Source organism: Anser anser (genome assembly GCF_964211835.1).
Source record: "Anser anser genome assembly, chromosome: 3".
NCBI lineage: Eukaryota > Metazoa > Chordata > Aves > Anseriformes > Anatidae > Anser > Anser anser.
Genome location: NC_139722.1, coordinates 122,237,187 through 122,257,663, shown reverse-complemented (window position 1 = coordinate 122,257,663; position 20,477 = coordinate 122,237,187). Strand labels below are relative to the sequence as shown.

The 20,477-nt window shown below is 43.6% G+C and overlaps 1 protein-coding gene across 4 annotated transcripts in view; it reads right to left on the bottom strand.

The window, feature by feature from the left end:
• LOC310896204 (uncharacterized protein) overlaps window positions 1–20,477 on the bottom strand; it is a 417,164-nt gene that overhangs the window by 372,349 nt on the left and 24,338 nt on the right. The window contains exon 4 of one of the 4 annotated variants that reach the window (XM_083828234.1): window positions 1,094–20,127. The exons of 1 other annotated variant lie outside the window; for it this stretch is intronic. In XM_083828234.1, coding sequence (XP_083684360.1) covers window positions 19,969–20,127 — 159 coding nt within the window. In that variant the 3' untranslated portion in view covers window positions 1,094–19,968. Of the gene's footprint in view, window positions 1–1,093; window positions 20,128–20,477 lie in introns of those variants that run through there. 2 more of the 4 variants (XM_083828235.1, XM_083828236.1) reach the window with 2 other exon arrangements.

Genomic DNA, 20,477 nt, shown 5'->3' with positions numbered 1-20,477 from the left:
TAAGCACTGGATCATTTTTGAGTTGTTAATAACCTCTTTGCAAGTGCTTGCAGGTTTGATTGCCAGCATCTTGCACGGTTTTAGCTGAACTTAAGTGTGGCTCGTTATTCTATCCGTAAGTGCAAGTGCAGCTAATATCACACGTGGTCACAGGCTCTGCAGTGACCTCAGTAAAATTACAAATCGAGATTCAGCCTTCCATGAATTTTTCTACTTCTCCATATTAAAATGCTAACATCACTTCAAGGTCCTTCATATAGCTTAATTATGTACCTTCAGTCTGGCATAGATAATGAGTAAACGTATTGCTATTGATGAGCTACAATTATCACCGCTATTTCATTTATGTAATTTGATGGAATAATGGAACAATAAATTCTTCCTGGGGTAAACGTAATAAGGGACAGCTCTTGATGTTGCTCTAAAGGAAGGAAAAGACTTCTCTGCCAGCAGGAGCAGGATCTGCTCCACAGACAGCTTGCTGGCATGGAAAACTGACTTGAATTAAAACAGTTAACTTGAGCGATCAAAGTCATTCAGAGGGGAGCTGGCTGGAACAATTTTTAGCAAAATATTTTTTTGATCAAAATATGCTGTTTTTGTCAAAGCTGGAACGTTTCACAGAGATATCTATTTCAGAGAAGTTTTCAAAAGGAAGATCTCTGAGGCCTGGGCTAGACCGCTGCATCATGGGGAAGGAAAGAAATTGTAAACGCGCCTTCTTTCACAAAATTCCCTCCTGTGAAATGCTCGGGAGCCCTTGCCTCTGTTCTAATGATGCAGAAAAATATTTTAAGAGCTCAAAAGTTGTTGCAAACGCTGTCACTCTGGCTGGCTCCACACTGAAAAGCTATTGCTGGCTCTGTCTGCCAGCACTAAGTATTACAGAACTCGCAGTACGTTAAGTCGAGACCACCCAATGATACGAAATCCACATCTACAACACCAGCTTCGGTGAGAGCTTTAACATCATATCATGCACAAAGGGAGTGAGAAGGATAACATTTTCCTTTTTCAAATGTAAAATATTGTTACTCATTTCCTTTTTGATAGCAGCCCAACACAAGCAAATCAAACAGGTGTGGTACGATGCTTAACAGTGGACCAGCCGCAGAAGGAACCCTACTGATACAGTAACATCAGCCATGGCAAGGTACATATATGTATTAAAAAAGGCAAAACCTAATATGTAGTAATCATCTTTTAGTTTGTGCTGACATTTTAAGCACCTTTTTTTGAAGTGTACAAGAGTTGACACAAAGGACCTTGAAGGTTGAACGTAGGAAGCGACATTTGCATAATCAAAACATTTTTTTTGTGCTAAGAATTGCAGTGAACTTTCTCTTAACAAGGTCCTCAAGGGACCTTCCAAGGGATTCCTGGAGACAGCACCCATTCCTTCTCTCTTCTCCCTGCCTCACTGCTTCATTTTCCTACCATGCCTTCCTCGGCCTCTCCCAGCCCGCAGAGGAGCCCTCCAATCCTCCGGCACTTTCCAGTGACCTTTCAAGGATCGCCCCAGCGGTCTCCAGAGCTTGGTTCGCAGGCTTCACTGCTCCAAGTTTCCCAAGCTACAGCAATCACAGGGCACGATCTCATCTGCCACATTTCATCGCAAAACAATGAGCATTAACACTTTCATGAGCTTTTATGCATTATGCTTTTGCAAAAGGGTACACCGCAACAGCGGGGCACTCTGAGACAAGGCAAGAGGGGCAAACACGGGATTTGATGATCTACGTCGGCAACGAACAAAACTCCCAGATCCTTCTGGGGGAAAAAAAGCCCAGAAAATTTCAAAATGCTAAATGAAGTCATTTGCCTTGTATTGCATTCACCAAACCTGGACTTTTTCAGGACACAAGAGACACAGGTTTCAGAGGCACACCAGCTGCTTCGTTGACAAAGCCGTGTTGTTAGCTGCAGGGAGAATAATCACAGGAACCCAACAGATCATAACTCCCATGATAGGGGATGAAGTGGGGGTGGGAGGGAGAAGCAATTTTCTCGGCTAACCTTGTCCCAGGCCTTTAAGGGCTTAATAAGATCATAACCAACACCTTGAATTATATCCTGAAATAAACAGGTAGCCAGAACAGAACACAAAGCTCAAGATTTATGGGCTAATAGTAGGTGACCTTCAAGAGAAAGGTTGCTACAGGCTATACTCACTCAAGTCCTTTGCTCGAGCGGCCCCAAGCACGGAGCGCTAACCCCGAGGTGATGAAGGCGTGGAGCACATGCATCACTGGGAAGCCATCTCCGCTTCCAGAACAACCATAAATGAAAGAAATAGTACCAGGAGGATTGGAACTAATGAAGTCTGGTTTCTTTCTTATTTGGTTCTTGTGGTTGATTGACTTCTGTGTCTACGACAGCATTGAAGTCTGACTGAAGGCTTTCTGGCAGCAGGAGTATTATGAGATTCCTTCCTGTGTGGATTCTCTGGTGTTAAATAACATATGAACTCACACTGAAACCATGCTTTCAATAAACGCTCCAACAGTGCCTCTCTTCCCTATCCAGCTTCTTACTTTCCCCAACATTGTGGGAACTTGGTTACCTTTGAGCTTAAAACTCTTCTTTTATATGGGTGTAAGAATGAACAACACTAGAGTTTTATACAAAGTGAGATAACGGGGGCACACAGACATCACAGAGTACAGGTAATCTTCATTCTCCTTCAAAGCTAAACTAAGATGATGACTGGATACATGGGAAAGATTTACATTCAGTGGCAGTGAGGGGAGCCAACTATGATGTTTTCTGAAGAGAGTAACAAGTTCATCTTTTAGACTCTTGTGAGTGACCAAGAGACACCAGACCCAAAGACAGATGATGGATTGTGGAAATATCATGAGCCAAAGGCAACGCAAAAAATTTGTTACGATGACCAAGCAAGACTTCCAATTGCCTGTGCAGAACTGAAGTACCTGCCTCGTGGCAGTCTGTGCAAGGCTAGCGAACAGATGCTAACGTTTCATTACTTCAGTGGGTTTCAACAACCCATGTTAGCAAACAGACTCAGACAAGGGCCATAAATGAACTTCCCAGCCCCCTCAGGCAGTGCCCAGAGCCATGTCAGGAATGGGGCACAAGAAGTATCAGGGCAGAGCAAAGAATTTGTGGTTTTCAGTTCTGTGATGAAGAACATCCTTCTAGTTTCCAGTCCCAGCTGTCTGCCACCTTTATTGAATAGGAGGGAAAGAAGAAGGCAAAAGGCATGCTGCAGACTAGGAAATGCTGGGCCAGACTGCTTCTCCCAGTGCTACTGAGCAGTATGCATCGGTGGCAGCAGCCTTTTCAGCAGTGCTGAGCTGAACCACAAACCTCTCAGCTCAGTTACAATCATGGACTTTACACAGAGCTAGGAGACAAGCTGCTCAATCCCAATCCCACTCTCCTTCTGCCTCGAGTCATCTGCAGATGTATCAGTCCCGAATGCCACTACGTGAAATCTCCATCAACTTTTCTGAAAAAGAAAAAAAGCTCAGGATCCAGCACCACGTTTTAAGAAACTGTGAGTAAATCCAGGGGTGCAGGGAGAAAAGCAACAGACATTGGTTAGGCAAGTGACTGAGTTTTATTTAATCTCAAACCTGTGCCGTAAGAAAGATGAAACAGCCTGTTCTGTGTTGCAATTAATCCCAAAGGTTAATTTTGTTGCAGGCACGCTGTAAACAAAAGGGATATTTATTTCAGAGCCCAAGTACATCGCGACAGTGGGAACGCAAAGGGAAGGGCAGTTTGCACTGAGGATTAAGAGAAGGCTGCAAGACCCGGCGAAGCCAGCGCTGACAGATTCGCTTATTAAAAAGTGTAGCCTTGTGGAAGGGCTGCCATTGACGGCTCTGACACGGCTAAACTTCAGAAAAGCAGGCACAATTGGAAGACTGTGCTGTGGCAGGGACAGTGGGCTAAGGGGCACTTCTAATTTGTCAAAGTTGTATCTAATTCCACAGAACAAAGTTCGCAAAGAGAGATGAGCAGAATCCACAAATTATTGCTCATTCACCAAGCCCTGATGGAAAGATAGGCCAGCGCACAGATCGGGCTTTGTAGAGTAACCTGAGCCGCTCCAATCAACTTTGGATAATTCTGCCTTGTGGGCATAACAGTTTTCCTTGTTCCTTCTTTAATAGGATTATTCCTCGCAATATTAAAAAGATAACATCAGTGTCTTTCAGTGTTCCCATAAACTATTTCTAGGTATATGAGCGGATGCTTCAGGTGGTTTTGTTACTATTTCTGACATATATTTATGAGACGTAAAGATCTAAGAGAAGAATTTGATTCAAGTCTGACATTTGTTCTGTAAATAAACTAAAATCTCAAACTTCCTTTTAAGAAACAGAGATAGTTAAAGCTGATACAGTAAGAGCAAAGAAGAAGAAAAATTACCATATTGAGCATGACTGCGAGCCACTCCCTAAATTCATTCTACTTGCTTAGTCCTACAGCAATCCAGCTATGTTTGCAGTTGTAAGTTTTCCGTTTACACCAATGGATGGTGGATCAGGTGTTCAAACAGCAAATTCTCAGGCAAGAGAAGTAGTTAATGCATATAAATACATGATTCCCCCAAATCAAAACAGAGGACATAGTATATGCTGTCACAGCTTAATGGCATTTTCAGAAGAACGAACACAAACGCCTTCACCTTTCTTTTCCTCTCCGAGGAAGAAGGAGAATTTATTATTATAAAATTCGCAATATCGTACTACATATTCATTTAGGGCTGAGCTCACTTCTGTCCTTATTTCAATGCAGCAGTCTACTGGTACTTTATGGAGGTAACACTGAACAGCATCAGTATGAATTCAATGAACTCAGCAACCAAAATCTGCACCTGCTTTGAAATCTTCAAAATCGGAATGGTTTGCAGCTACCTGACACTTTCACGAAATTAAGTGCTAGAGAGTTTAAACAAAAAAAAAGAAAAAATAACCTTGCCCTAAAAGACTCTGTCTGGAGTGGTTTCAATTTATAATGTACGCTATTTGAATGAGCTAATGCGTTATTCTTCACCTCATTTAAAGCCAAGCAACAGTGAGATGCCCATTTAACTTTGAATTTGTCTACACCTGGATCTCATACAGATTAATCTAACACAAATCTGGTGGTAGAAAATTACTGCTTACTGGGAGGCAGAACAAGTTTTGTCTGGCAATATGTTTCAGATCCCAGTGCTATTTACAGGTTTTCAGCAGCCTCGGAGGGCCCTGTATTCTCCCTACATCAAACAGACCACGGGCTGGATTCCTGGGATGCTATCCCCATGAGGATGACATATCAGCCTCTGCTTAATGCTGTGATTGTGCTTAAAGGTGGTGCCCACATTTTGAAGTGTGACTAGTAATGTCAGGTGTCTCTTCACAGGCCCTTCAGCTTCGGATATTTCAAAGATATCTGAATTTCACTGTATATCACGCAACAAGTCTCACTTACGGAGCACCCACTGAACAACCTATAATTTAAGGGGACCAGATAAATCATAAATAAATGCATGTACACACACATTTCTTAAAAACAAAACAACAACAAAACTACAATGCCAGGAAGCCTCTGATAAAGTAACACAGCCTGTTTCACCTCTAAAATTGACCTCCCCCAAAACACACTCAATAAATTATTAAATTATTACTAGGTACACTTTTAGAGAGGCTCCAACCTCAGCCAAGCCTTATACACACACACACACCAACAAACTCCTGCTGTCTGAGAGGCAAGGACAGCCCTGCTCCTTTCCTCTACCACGAGACAATATATGGATCATGGTGCTGCCTTCCTTTCTTTCTCTTCACTAAAGTACCAGGGAAAATGAGGCTATAAATCTGTTTGGGTTTTGTTTATTTTTAATAAATACATGAATTTTAAGGCCAGACAGGACCATTTATCATCCAGATAATCATTTGACCTTCCCTCTAATGTAGACCAAAGAATCCACCTCAGGGACTTCTCTCATTCAGAAAGTCGTCATTTGAATATTCAATCTATCACATCTCTTGGGAAATTTTTCCACCGATGATTTAGCTTCGCTACTAAAAATGTGCATCTTTTCTTTAGCCTAAATTTATCTATTTTATACATCCAACTGTTTGGACCATGCCATACCGCTTTCTGCTAAATCAATGACTTTTATTGCGGGATACTGGGGGGGATACTGGGGACCAGGGACCACAACACAGCCACTTGGAGGCTTCCTCCTACGGAGGTGTGTGTGAACTCCTGAACTCCCCCTTGAATCAGATCGTGCATTCTGCTCAACACATTACGAAACAACAAATGAAGCAGGTGAATTGGTTTTCCAAGGAATGAAGGCTCAGAACATCATCGCACGTAACTTCTTTCCCCTCCCCACCTTCCTTGCACTTTTTACAGGTTTGACTAAAACAACTCTATTCTTAATTGTGAAGATAATTAACCTTGTATTTCACCCTTTGGCACTTCATTGCTTGCACTCTTTGACTTGTCCCATGAGACAGCATCCTGAAAACATCGAGCACAATTCTCCATTGCACGTCAGTGCAGTTTTGGTGGAGATGACTGAGGACATGGCTTGGGGCAGCTGAGGATCCTTTGGACTTCTGAGCACACTCCCTATAGGGCAAGAGTGCCATTTGTGCAGGCTGGCACAAACCATCAACTACCAGACTTTTCAAAGTGTAAGTACAGGGAAATGAAGATCAGCACACCTTTTAAGGTTGTCCCTCCGTCCAGAGTCTGGATATAAAAATCCAGATGTTTGCTGCTGTACCTATGCACTTGAGAGCAGCCAGCACACTGAGTGCCTCCCGCAGGGCGCAGCCACTATCTGTTCACCACTCATGCATGCTGGCAGGTGGCAGGTACACTGCTCCATGTGTTTGGCTACATGGCAAAGCCCTTCTGGTAGAACTGCACTTACGAGGCCTCCAACCACCAGAAGAAAATTTGTCAGGCAGTGACTTGCTCCAACCAGTTCTCAAGAAACTTTCTGAAGGCAGCTCAGAGGTTATCAGTTGCGAGAGCAGGGTACAAGCTACGTAGCATCTCCTTAAATAAAAGGAGGAAATGAGAGGTTTTCACTTTAGGCTGATTCGAGTCTCAAGCAGAATTCGAGAGCTTAGCCACAACCTGTCCATATTTAAATAAGATTTTCATTTTCTCTCGAACTCTTTCCATAACTCCTAGGATCTTTTCAGAGAAGCCTTTCATGCCCTGGACTGACCAAAAGCTAAGCCTTCCGGGAGATGGGTTCAATCCCACATCCATATCACATTTTTAGGTGTGGGGAAGCTGCTGATTACAGCAATGGTTTTGGTATTGTTACGTCCTTTGTCCTCACCCCCATTAAGCTGCATTAAAAAAAAAAAAGCTCATTAGTTTTTGTTTATAAATACACATTTTTGGCACACTGATTTTCAAGTTTTCAGAGTTTTATGGGGTTTTTTTGTTTGTTTGTTTGTTTTCTGCAGCAAAGCTGAGGTTTGCTTTAGGTTTATTGTCTGTACTGCTTGTTAATCATTTGCAACCAAAACTTTTCATTAACTTTCCATTAACTATCATATTGCCCTTACAGTTTTTCAAAAAATCATTTTTTCATTACAGCTGCTTGAAAACCTGGCTGTTCTTCCGCTTTTACGTATGTAAACTACACAGACTGCCTCGAAAAGTGACCTCGATCTGCAAAAAATCCTATTTTCAATTTCAGCAAATGTTCCCAAGCATAGTCACAAGCCCTTTAACACTGCTTAAGGAATTTTGCTGTTTTGCTGCAACACATCTACAAAGAACAGCCATGCCATATTGATCTCTCAGACACCCATATCCCATGGGGCTTAAGTACCAGGAATGAAACCTTCAACCTCATTCTGTATTCAAATGAAACAGGAAAAGAGAGCACAGGGGCAGCAGATGAACTCAGCCCACATGTGCAAAACCACACAATGCTGTGTTATTCCACTTTGGGTGTGGGTTTGGTTTGTTTTGTTGTTGTTTTTGTTTTCTTTCCAGGATGCAAGTAACTATGTTATCTGTCTCTCCTCCAACTTACTTTTTGCAAGAGCCACAAAAATGAAAATATTTTCTGTACTTTTGTTTCACAAATGACTTCTTGTTAAAAAAAATAAATTATAATTGCTCTGTGATAAAACCAAATTGATTTCTAATGTCCAAAATACTTCAGGTATTTTTAAAGCATTTTCTGAAAGCCTATTTTTTCCTGCTGCAAAAGGAAACACTTAAACGAAGACCAAAATGAGAAAGTCTCAACTGAGTAGGAGCAAGTGAGGGGGTTGTTTCCACTGAAGGATGGGGGCCATCTCTTCTGATCCAACAAACTGTTGGATCTGGGTAGAAGCATCACTGATGTCACGGTGTCTGCACCTAGCTGGAAAGAGCGCGGTCAGCTGCCCATGTTGCTGCCAAGAGACTGACAGCTCCCACCCTGCACCCTGTGCAGAGTTACTGGAGCTACTCACTCGTAGCTCAGGAGTGGCAGGGCCACGTTCATGTGGCACTTGGCCAGAACTTGTAAGCCATATGTCTCAGCAAAATTAACTACCACATCCACAGCACTTTACAGCGATACTGCTTTTGCTTTGGAGCGATCTGCTAGCTCAGGAGTCTGCTTTCCATTACCCAGCATAGACATGCCCAGTGGGAAAAACAGAACTCTTCAAGGTGAAGAAGATGCCTTCTACGAAAACTGAAAAGCACCAGGTGCTTCCTTGGGTTCTGTGAAAGCAATCAAGTAGGAAAATGAATGAATCGTATTAAAGGTGCTGAAAATGTTACACTAGAAGACAAATCTCTGCTCTCTCTGCTCTCTCTTTGCACCATGAGCACCTCCAAGAAATTTCTGTGTTGTAGCTCAAGCGCAGAGACATCCTTTTTCTTTTAAGCACCATCCGCTTCAGAGAGAAGAATGAGGAATTCTGACATTTCTTGAAGATTCAGCAGCACTGGACAAAAGGGATGGTGATACAGAGAGACATTTATGGAAGTCACTGGTACAATCATAATTTCATAGGCTGGCTTCAAAAGCTCTTTTTGGGCAGACTTAAAGGGCCCACCGAGTCCTCTCAGAGGCTTTTACACAAAGAAACTCATCAGTTTGCTAGCATTGGAGGGAAATTAGAGCCCATATTGCTTCTGCTGAAATTTCTTTATAAACAGTTGTTGCCCATTTATTTATTGGTCTTTTGGAATTGACTTGGGAAATGCAGACCCTTGGGAGAGTTCACAATGAGGTAGAAGCATAGCAGCAGTAAGCATGGTAGTTTTTTAACATTATACGCAATATTTTCTTGATTTGAAGAGAATTCTGATTTTATGAGGGCTAGCCTTGTTTTTCCTCACGCTGAATAAAGTCATTTCAATGTGGAAATTTCTTTTTTATGCCTCTCCGCTACTTAATATGCATTAAATAGCTGTACTCTATGGTTTCTGATGAAAGAGAAGTCAAACATCATCTTAACACTTCTCAGCCAATATTGCTGCCATTGGAACAGAGCCCGAGCCTCTCACCTCTGCTCTCCTAAATAAACCTTGCTTCATGCATTAGGCGTTATGCAAAAGAGGCAGGAGCAAAGTCTCCTCGAGTTCACCAACATTACTCAGCAGAAAGAGGATTACTTGAAGAAGTGCTACACCGTGGAAGCCTCGACTCTTAATCCATGCACAATGCCAGATTCATCGATTGAAGGCTGGAAGCATTTCATGTTGAAGATGAACACCGCACGCTGGGGATGGCTCAGCAAGCAGGTGACTTTTTGCACAGTAGACAAGATGCGAGGCCTAAAAATCTCAGCTTCCACTTCAAGTAAAATAAAGCTTTTTGGCCTCTCGACTGCAAAAACTTGTAGCCTGAGCAGACACACAACTAACTTCACAGACATGATGGGCCCATAGGAGAGGTAAATCTGCTGGGAGCTGTGAGAGGTAGGAACTTACCGTGCTGCTGCGTTACCTCTAAAACCTAATTGTGCCCCTTTACGTGCCACTGTGGTCAACTGTCATTGCTGATGAAGTCCCTCAAAGGAGGAAAGACATCACTGCTCAGATTTGCACAGCCTGCCATCAGAAGCAGATCACTACAGTATTGACATAGCAGAACTTGGCAGAACACAGCTGCTTTTGCCCTCACAGGTTCCCAGCTCCACACACAGGGCAGGGTGGCATTTGCGTGATAATACAGAGGCAAATAACATCCTTGATTAAAACAACTTCACTGCCTCCATTCAAAAAAAGACATAACCTGACCCTCCCAGCTCCCATCTAATCAAGGAAGTCACCCAGGAGCAGAGGAATTTCTCATCCCTTAGAGTTATCCATGTTCTTGCAATGCAGAGGTCAGGCTGAGGCTTCACCCCACTGCGACCAGAGCAAAAAGCAGCTGCCAGCTTATTTTGGCGGTATTTCTCCGAAAGACTGTGCACTACCTTGTGACCTACAGCTCATGTCTGCTGTGTCAGTTCTGAACTCAGGAGGCTTCCATCCTGCCAAATGCCGCTGTCACCCTCCTTCATTAGTGCAAGGACAGTGATTACCTGAAGTGCTGGCTCTGACGACTAGGCTCGTGGATTTCTTTGGTGGGAGGAGCCCGAGGTGAGCTCAGGTTCCTCCCCATTTTCTTCTTCAGGACAAGCACCAGCTCTTCTTCGGTATCTGAATGGCCATTACATTTCTGGGGCTGAGATCTCAGTTGGGTCCTTAGTTATTTTAGTAATACAAATAAAGTATGTGAGTAGTGTGTGGTACTCTACAGATCGTTGTGGGTTTTGTTGTTGTTTTTTAAAAATATGTAACACGAACATGATGAATGAGGCTTGTATTATATAGGATAAATACACATATGAATTTACCATTTCATCACACATCTCTACTGTAACTATTAAACACAGCTGCTGTGAACATTTCCTATTGCCTTGCAGTATTTTGCAGTAAATCAAAGTAATCTGCATTACAGTACAAGGTTTCACTGCAGTCGCAAGGAATTTTTCAATTGCTTCTCTTGCATTTCAACTGAGATCATTTAGCTGAAGTTATGAAACACGCATTAGCGATTAATGCTTCCAAGATTCCACATTACTGTCAAATCACTAATACATTACCTTTCATAATCTAATTTGTTCACACACTAAAATACACAGAACATGCAGAGCTTAGCAAATGGCCTTCTAAAATGTCACTTTTTTTTTTTTTTGAATTATTCCTTAAAGGGAAAAGTAACACCCCTGCAAGCATCTAGAAAATTGTATCACTGCCCTCTGCTTTCGGCAACCTTCTTTCTGCCTTCTGTGCATCAGCTTCAGGGCCTGACAAGGCACAGAGCTGTGCACACTTTGCTCCGGTGAGACATCGTGAAACTTCCCCAGGCACTGACTGTGCCAACAGCATCCCCCACGGTGAAGCATGGAGAAATCTTAACAGACAGAACCAGTACACCAGGCATAAAAGGGCTGATCAGAACTGCCATACACCCCAAGTATTTCCTCTGACTTTTGGAGGGAAAAAGAAAAACCATCAGATGGTTCCTACCCTGCTTACACAGCAGTCAGCATTTCCAGTTTAAACTATGATACCTTTCGGTGTGCCAGGGTTCGGGCTATTGAACCGTTAGGAAGAAGGTGGATTGGGGAAAAGAATAGGATTTATTTAAAAAACTAAACATACGCACGCGTGCCCTGTGGAGCAAGCATTTAGGAAGCACTGGAAGAAAAGAGGTACGTGTCACAAACCAAGGCTGTCCTATTAAAAAAGTGCACAGCAGTACTACACAGTATGAAAAAAGCGAGAGAGCAGAGGTAAAAATTCAGGAAGAGCTGAGTTTTCAGCAGAATCAGAACTGCCCCTCTGAACCCATCATAACAGCTGATATTTCTTCATCGACTGGCCAAGGAAGAAAAAAAAATTGGGTTATGAAGTTGGCTGTAAAGAGGAGAAGGAGAGGAAGGGATGACCAAGCAGGCACTTCAGACATCCTCCTCCTCACGTCTCAGCTGCACGGAGGCAGGTGCGTCCTGGGCAGCTCTGGGAGCACAGAGGAGGGATGTCTGCTAGATGCATCAGGTTTGCTGGGACAAAGGAGACCCAGTAATGAGAAACGCGTTGACACCCACATAAGAGACATGAGAAACGAGCAGAAGACGGAAATAAGGTGGGATGAAGAATAGAGAGGAGGGAAAAGTATACGTATTGATCTAGAATGGAACAGGGAGAAAAAACAACCAGCCATTGTTGTTTGAAAGGGAAAGAAGGCCTGGGTATTCACAAGGAGATGGGCTGATGTAATAAAATGGTGGCAAAAGTGGTTACAGAAGATGAAATGAAGTACAGAGCTTGGGAATCGGAGGTTAACAGGGGCTCATGACTAACACAAAGCAAATTGCACAGACAAAGCATTTTCTCTCATCCAGCAGAGTTTTGATCAGCACTCTTATGTGTCCCCAGACAAGCAAAGATCTGCAGTCATCCTCAGCATAAAAAAAAAATAAAAATTAAAGCCACATTTGTGTAAAAGCTCTGACATAATTTGGTGAAAGCTCAAACCCTCTGCTTGAAATGCTCAAAGGTCTCCCAAAACCTCAGTGTCCTTAAGATCCTTCCCCCACCTTCTCTCTCCAGACAAAGTGCATGAGCAGTCCCAGCTCTTCCCAGGTCCTGCTGCTGACACCCGGGGATCAGCTTTCAGCCTGTGCTCAGAGAACAAAGTTAAGGGATGGCATTTCAGCAGCCCAGGCTGTACTGGCTTTGGGAAATCTGGGAGGGCATAGCTGGAGACACGCCACTGACTGGCACACGGGGCTGCCATACCCGAATTCGGAACTCTATGCATGAACAGGGGGGACATGCCTGTCTCTTCTATGAAATAGAGGTAAAGCCCTTGATGCCACTGCCCGCCGGCTTTTAGAGGCTCTTTATACACCTTTGGTGACTGAACGAGTGAAGCCAGACTTCTAGGTACAGATCGCTCGCTGTACATGGTACTCAATACAAAATCTTGCGCAGGAAGTTGGTCTTGAGCATGTAAGATTGCAACAGAGCTAAAAATAATAATAATAAAAAAAAAATTGGCTATATTCCTGCCTCTGCCACAGGCTGTTTTGACCTCGGCTCTCACCACCCACACAAGAAACAAGGTTTGACACCGCTCTGAAAACACAGCCATCGCTGCCGGGGCAGCGCTCTGACACTACGCTGCCGTGGTGCAATGGGATGGTTGGTTGGTTGTTTTTTTGTGTTTTGTTGTGTGTGTGTTTTTTTTAACTGACTATTAAAGCTGTACATTCATATGGCATGTTTCATCACAGTGTAATTGCTTCATTTCTGTTAACAGTTCAGCCTGATCCAAGAGATGACTGCACTCAGCTGCTCTCGCAGCCCTGGCATGCTGCGGTGGCCTCTCTCCATGCATCGCCCAGCGTCCTCCCGCTAACGCGGCTCATCGCTTCAGCTGGTTCAAGTAGCAAGCATGAGATGGAGCCCCCAACACCCCTCATCTTCGTGCCTGCTCACCTTCAGTCTGTAATTGAACAGAAGGACTATAGATGACTCCTTAAATGACAAGTAGACAACATACAGCACAGAGAGACCTGCCCAGGCTGTCGGCTGGTGGGGATCGCTGCATACGGTGGCAGAACTGCGTGTAGGGTTGGGTCCTCGATCCTCTGCTTAATGGCTTCACTCGGTCTTTGACCTCAGCAGTACTGAGCACAAATAAAACCTGCACTAAAGACGGTGAAATATGGTGCCAAACTGACATCGCTGCAGGACAGCGAGGTAAATGACAGCAAGGGATAACACAAGACAGCCTGTAGGAAATAAGCAACTGTCAGCACTCATACGAGTGATAAAGATATATATTTTTAAGTGTGTATTTACACAATCTCAGATATCAGAAGCTGGAGCTAGCCACATCATGCTGGCTTCACAGTTGCTACAAGGGGGGAAAAAAAAAAACCAAAATATTATTTCTTACAGAGAGGAGGCAGCAGTATAAAAATACACAGCCTTTTATTAGCTGCATCACCCTTGCTGTATCCCTGACCTAGGGATATTTGTACCTAATGTTTTCAGGGAGATAATTTTCACAGCATACCTCAGCTTCTTAGAATGCTCTCGGAGAGCAAAGTCAATCCTAGGTCACTATTCCAGTGTAGTTTCCTTTGTACTAAATCCTACTTTCAAGAAAATTCTCGCCATGGTTCAGTGGTATTTAACCTATCATATAATATCCAGGTTTACTGTGTTAGAAGAAGCAGAACAGTATTAAGCTTTTCCCACAAGCCTGTGATTGCATTTGACCCAGTAACCTGTATTAGATTAACATTTATTCTACAACTCCACAGCAAGCCTTGGACCTGGCTGAGCAGCAGTTTATAGAGGACACTAACCATTTTTACAAGTGGAGCAGGAAAAGGGAATTGAATCTGAGGGAGTAATTCCAAGCAAGTATGTTGCCGCAGCGGTTAAATTGTTTATACGAGGAGTTGGGGAATTACATCTGACTGACCTCTCTTTTTATCTGCTTAAAAGACAAAGTGCAGGTCTCCATGGCAAGTGCTAATTCCTGGGGAATGCAGTATAAAAATGCATCATGGCAATAGAGCCTCAATACCCACCAAGGAGGGAGACCTTCAAAGGAATGTAAGCAAGTTAAATTCACCAGGATTAGAAAGGTTTTCACGTTAGTCAGCCTACGAGCAGGTTCATAAGCATTCCTCCTAGACTTGCCAGACAAGTTGGGAGTGCAAGGTGGGGGGACAGGGGAGAGCATGTTGCTTTTTATTTATTTATTTTGCTTTGCATTAACCTTAACCTCATGCTAGTTTAGCCAGAATAGGATTGTTACTGTCAGCATTTAGAATAGAGAGGGCCAAATACTGCGCTCCATTGACTGATTAAATCCTCCGAGGACTTGAGTTCATACAGTTGAAACTGCTTCTAAACACTATTGAAAACAGGCTGTGTCTTAAAAAAAAAAAAAAATCTGGCAGGAAAAGCACTAGGGCAGGTTAAGCTACAGCAGGAAATACACAGGTCCCTTCCATTTATGAACTCGGAGGGTCAGATGCTGGGCAGAAGAACTAGCATGACCAAACTTCATTGCACATGAAGCTCCCAACATACTTAAACATATTCTGCTTATTATCACCTTCATCTCATCTGCCTGTTATTCCACCAGTGCTACACAATTAGTAGTTGTGTTAAAAAAAAAAAAAAAAAAAGTCACATTAGGAAAGGAATCAAGTGGATTTCCAGTTACAACCCATTTCTCCAAGTCAAAAAACACTCAGCTGCTTGCAAAATGAAGTTTTCTCCCTGAAAATAGTGATGTATCTCAAGTGGTATAAACTCAGTCTGGGGTTTCAAAGGTTCAGCACTTAAAAATGAGACAAGAGGAGGGATGGGAAAAGAAAACCATCATCACCAGAATTTGCATTCAGGGGTGGCTTATAGATGCAATGAATGAACCCAACAAGGGGAATATATAAATAAAACCCCATATTCAGAAGTTCTAGCAAGCTAGACAAGAAGCTCAAAGAAACTGTGCCATCCATCACATCCCCTCATCTGCTGAAGACAAGTTTTCAGCTTGTGCAGGCTGCTTTGACTCACGTCGTTCTACTGCTTTGCAGCAAGGAGAAACTGCTGAGGGAGATCCTGTGAACAGACAGTGGTGAGCTTGTCTGGAGTCAGACTTGGTAGGATGTCACAGGGAAAGCTCCTAGCTTGGTGTAGGTTTGTGTATTTTACACAGGACACAGACAGGCGCTCTTTGAAGTGCATAATTGTAAGTTAAAACAAATGAAATACCACTTAAAGGCAGGGAAAGGCACACGTGCTGGAACTGCACCCAAACCCTTACATCAGTTTTCTGTTCATCTAAGCCAGAGCACAAAACTTCCAGAAAGGCTGTAAATCCCAGATCCCAAGGAATTCAAAAAGGATATAAATTGTGACCTGTTTATGGGATATTTACCTCTGGTTGGTACGGCTGTTTAGGCTCAGCAGCACTGAGTTACTCTGACCCTATTCCATTCAGGAATCAGCCCAATTAAAGGCTGATGAAACTGTCTCTTTACACCGCAATCGATAGGTGTGATTCAGCAGCTGTCGGGGCCATGCTGTAACTTGGCACCGTGACAACTGTCCCTCCTGCACGGTCTCGTACCCGTATGACATCAAGGGCAGGTGGAACCTGGAGGCTTAAGCCTGTGAAGCTCCTGCTCCTTGCCCCAGAGAAATCGAGGATTTGGCCTGGGCTTTTCAAACTGCTTCACTCAGAACAAGGGAAGGGAAGAGGAGGGGGAAGAGGGGATTGGGAAAAAAGCAACGCCTAAGTGCACCTGGGCGCTGCTTCTAAAGGCGGTAACGAAACAGGCCTAGGTCTTGGATCAGAGTGGAATCTGCCCTCCGGATGCCACCTACAAACAGGCTCGAGCACATTGATGAAACTGTTCAGCTGAAGCGATTCCTGTCAATACGATGAGCGCTGGCTGGAAAGAACAGGCTATACAAATGCCCTACTTTAAAGCCTCCGCGCGAGGAGGAGAAAACAAAATATTTTTAAACAACAAAACCAGACAGTCAATCCTACGCAGTCTCCCTCCTTCCCTCAAAATAATCTCATCTTGCTCTCCCTCTTCCCATGCCTGGCACTCAGCACAGGTCAGCCTCCGTGGGCAGACGCGAGTGGAGGGAGCTGGTTTTAGGGAGCTATGTGGGGTTTGCATCCTTGCTTCTGCTTGGGCGCAGGACGGCTCTCAGGCCTTCTCCGCCTTCAGCTGCTTTTCATTTTTCACTGAGCAGCGACATTTGTCTGGACGCTGTAGAAAAGTGACTTTCCCAAAAAAATAAATTAAAAATTATGAGGGGAAGATGACAATAGAGAAAAGCCTCGCAGAGAGGGAGCTGCCTTTTTTCCACAGTACTTCCTGCTGGGGAGATGCTGCCTAAGTGGCAAAGTGTCATTATTCTTTCGCTACATGCATTCAAGGTCTGATCCTGCCCCCTGTGAAGCTGATGCCAAACTTGCCATTGCACCACTGGGCCCGGAGTGATGGATGCCTTGTGGTGGTGACGGATGCAAATCACCATCTTGGAAACGAGTGGAAGAAATTGGTTCCGATTTAGCCTGTTCAGCATTAGTGGGAGTCGTAAAGCATCAGGAGAGTGCTCCTGTATACAGTGTGGGGGATTTAAAGTTCCTGTTAGAGAAAATGTGCTCAGGTAGAGCCATTTAGCAGTAGTCAGTAGCATTAATTACCTGTGTAAGACACAATATGGCATCAATGCAGCCTTTGGATTCTGTACCCCTCATTAACTGTTTCCCCATTAACCTTGACTGGAATCGCATTCTAAGCCTAAGTAGTAAGATTTTTCTTTTTATTTGTGAGCATCCCCATTTCATCCTTGAAGCTCCTCAAATTCTTATTCATTGTAAATGGTCCTGCTTGTAATAAAGTGCTACTGGAAGTATTTACTGTTTGCTGCTTAATTTTGTCCTCATGGAAGTCGACGGATGCCAGCTCCAACAGTAGTTAATATACCTTTGAGCACATGCTGTGACCTTTCTCCAACTCATGCCTGACTTCATTCTCAGATCTCATTAAACAGGAGAAATTATCCTCTGAAAGAGCAAAACCAGAAATGTGCAGATTTGCCGCAGAGCTACAGAGGACAGCTTGATTTAAAATGCACCGTGGTAAAGGGGAGGGAAGGCGGCGGGGGGAAAGCAAGATCCTTCTCATATTCACGCTCACAGTCATATAAAAATAAAGCTGCATTAAAAAGGAGCAGCTCGGAGAGCCGCTGTGTTTGAGTTCTTTTAGCCTCATTTCTTGGATGTTTTTAGTGTTTGCTCTCACTAATGCGAGCGATCTGAATGGAGGAGCCTGGCCAGTAGGATGCCAGGAATTTTCTACTTGTGCTCTGGCTCAAACACTGCACTGTTTGGAGATGCCTCTTGCATGTTTAGCACCGGAGGGCTTAAGTTCGCATGTGGGCACAATACACTACTCATATAGCTCCCCTCTTCTCCTATTGCAGAGCTTTATTCTCTATTGTCTGCTGTGGAAGCAAACACCCAAGCAATCCTGTTTTCTAAAACCCAACCAGGCAACTCTCCAAGATTTTCCCCTTTCAGTGAGTATACAGTGGTAGCAAGACACTATTTATGCATTGTCTCCCTAAAGCCTTCTAAACCAAAATTATGGTTTAGTTGCTGAAAGTCGAGTGTGCCTTGGCTGAGATACAACTCTGGGCATTCCAGCAAAAGAAAAAAAGCTGTTCCACAGTATGCTGGCCTGAGAGAGCCCACAGGAGAACAGCGAGAGCCATCAGGGATCCAGAAAATGTGGTCTTGGGCTGGGGGGACTGGACCGGGATGGGGGGGACATGACATGGAATGCAGAGTCTACAGAAGACCACAAGGACAGGCAGTGACTGCACTGCCTGAGATAAACCAAAAGCCTGCTGCAGAGAGGAAAAAACTCTTTTCTGTGTCCTCTGAGGATAAGGCAAGAAATCAAGGGGTTAAGTTACAGCAAGGGAGATGGGGCTTGTCCTTAGGAAAGGCTTTCAAGCAGTAAGAAGAGTCCCTGCTTTGGCAAAGACCGCCTGAGGAAGGGTGTCCAATTTCTGTTCCAGGAGGTTTTTAAGAACAGGTTTGCTGCATATCTGTCAAGGAGGGTTAGATCTAGTTGATCCTGCCTTGGGGAAAGAGACAAGGCTAAATAACTTATTGTCCTTTCTAGCCTCATTTGCTGGGGCTCAATGACACATCTTGCTATACTAATACCAACCAGTAAACTAGGGAGAATTAAAAAAGCACAAGCTTCTACTAGGGCAGCCCAGTAAACTCTTTGTATACAGAAAGAGTTTAATAGCACTTAAGTTAGAAACTTATTCTACAGATCCTGACCTGGAAGTCTGGAGGAGCCTTGATCCCTGTGAACCACACTGGGCTGCTTAGACCTGAGCAGAGCTGGGTGCTGATAATCGCTCCCCAGTTTCTGATTTCAGGCCCCAGGAATAGCACTGTAAGAAAAAATGGTGCTGTCCTTAGAAGACTTCCTATACAAAGAGCAATAATTGTCACTACCTGGTACATACAAGTGTAGCTCTACCATACAAAGCACGTAAGAACAAACGTTAAAAGCTAGAAAGTCCCAGCCTAGCTGGTAGCACTTACAGCGAGCAAAAAGAAAAATCTCAGCAGCTCTGACCAAATCCCGAATCAGCATAAATTCATTAGACCACTACTAGGATGGTGTTGTCACGTTTAAGCTAAATTTACCACATGTATCCACTGCAACAGTGAGTCAGTTATTCCTCCCTGTTTGCTGAGATTTTTGGTTGTTTTGTTGTTATTGTTTTTAATCACTTTTGCATCTTGCCAAATAAAAGCAGAAAGCTTTGGAGTATTTGCCAACCACTAGTACAGGTAGGTAAACAGATCTGAACACTTGTGGTCTCCTTCATTTGAAACTTGGCCCCTGGTTTTCCAAATAACAATGCCAAGGGAATAATTTGGTATTTTTAGCTGTCTTAGAAATATCCAAGCCTTGCATTTTTAAATACAGAAGGCAAGCTTCAGATTGTGCCCTTCTGATTCCATCAGCTTTTACTTATTATTTTAAAATGGCCTTTTGGGAGTGGGTTTTTTCCTCCCCCTTTATGATTCAACCTCTGTTTTCAGCACTGCTAGATCTGTTGCCTCTCCACAGAATAGCTACAAAACAGATACACTCCCTCATGTTACCTCTGAAATACAAGTTTGCGTTCAGCTGTGAAGAACATCTTTTGGGTACAAACAGCTAAATAAAGGCTGTAGCACCTCATCTTCCTTGAGATGCTTGCCACAAGAATGACCAAGTGTATTTTAATTTCCATACCATTAGGCCACTGCCAGCATTTGATCAACTTGTTCTTCTGTAACACTGGGACCTGACAGTTATACAGTTTGTACCACTTCTGGTTTTACTTAAGAGGTGAGCGCAGTTGTGAGCAGGTAACTATCTCATTATTAGAAGAATCACTGTAGTCCTGTGTCATCCTCATTGCTGCTAAGAAGAACATCCATGGAAAAAAAGGAGTATCAACATAAGAGACTTTGAAGAGAGCATATTCTAAGGAACACTGGAAAAAAAAGAGCATATACACAGAATGAAAAAAAAAAAAAAAAAAAGGAAGCCAGGGTTAGAAATAGCACATGAAAGTGACCTCTCTCAAGCCATCTCAAAAGAGCCAGAAAGGTGTCTCCTTGGCTCTACTTCTGTGAAGCAACAGCTACATCCAGTGGTCACTGGAGCTAATTGACACGGGGTCCTTGCCAATATCTTCAGAGACATGGGGTTTTGGGGGTGGGGGAATGTTATAGTTTTCAATGCAACAGCTCCTGTTTCTATTCTCAGGCCTGTCCTGTCCCCACGCAGTTCTGGTTTAACTACAGACGACAGCCCTAACTACCACGACCTGCAGTAATCATG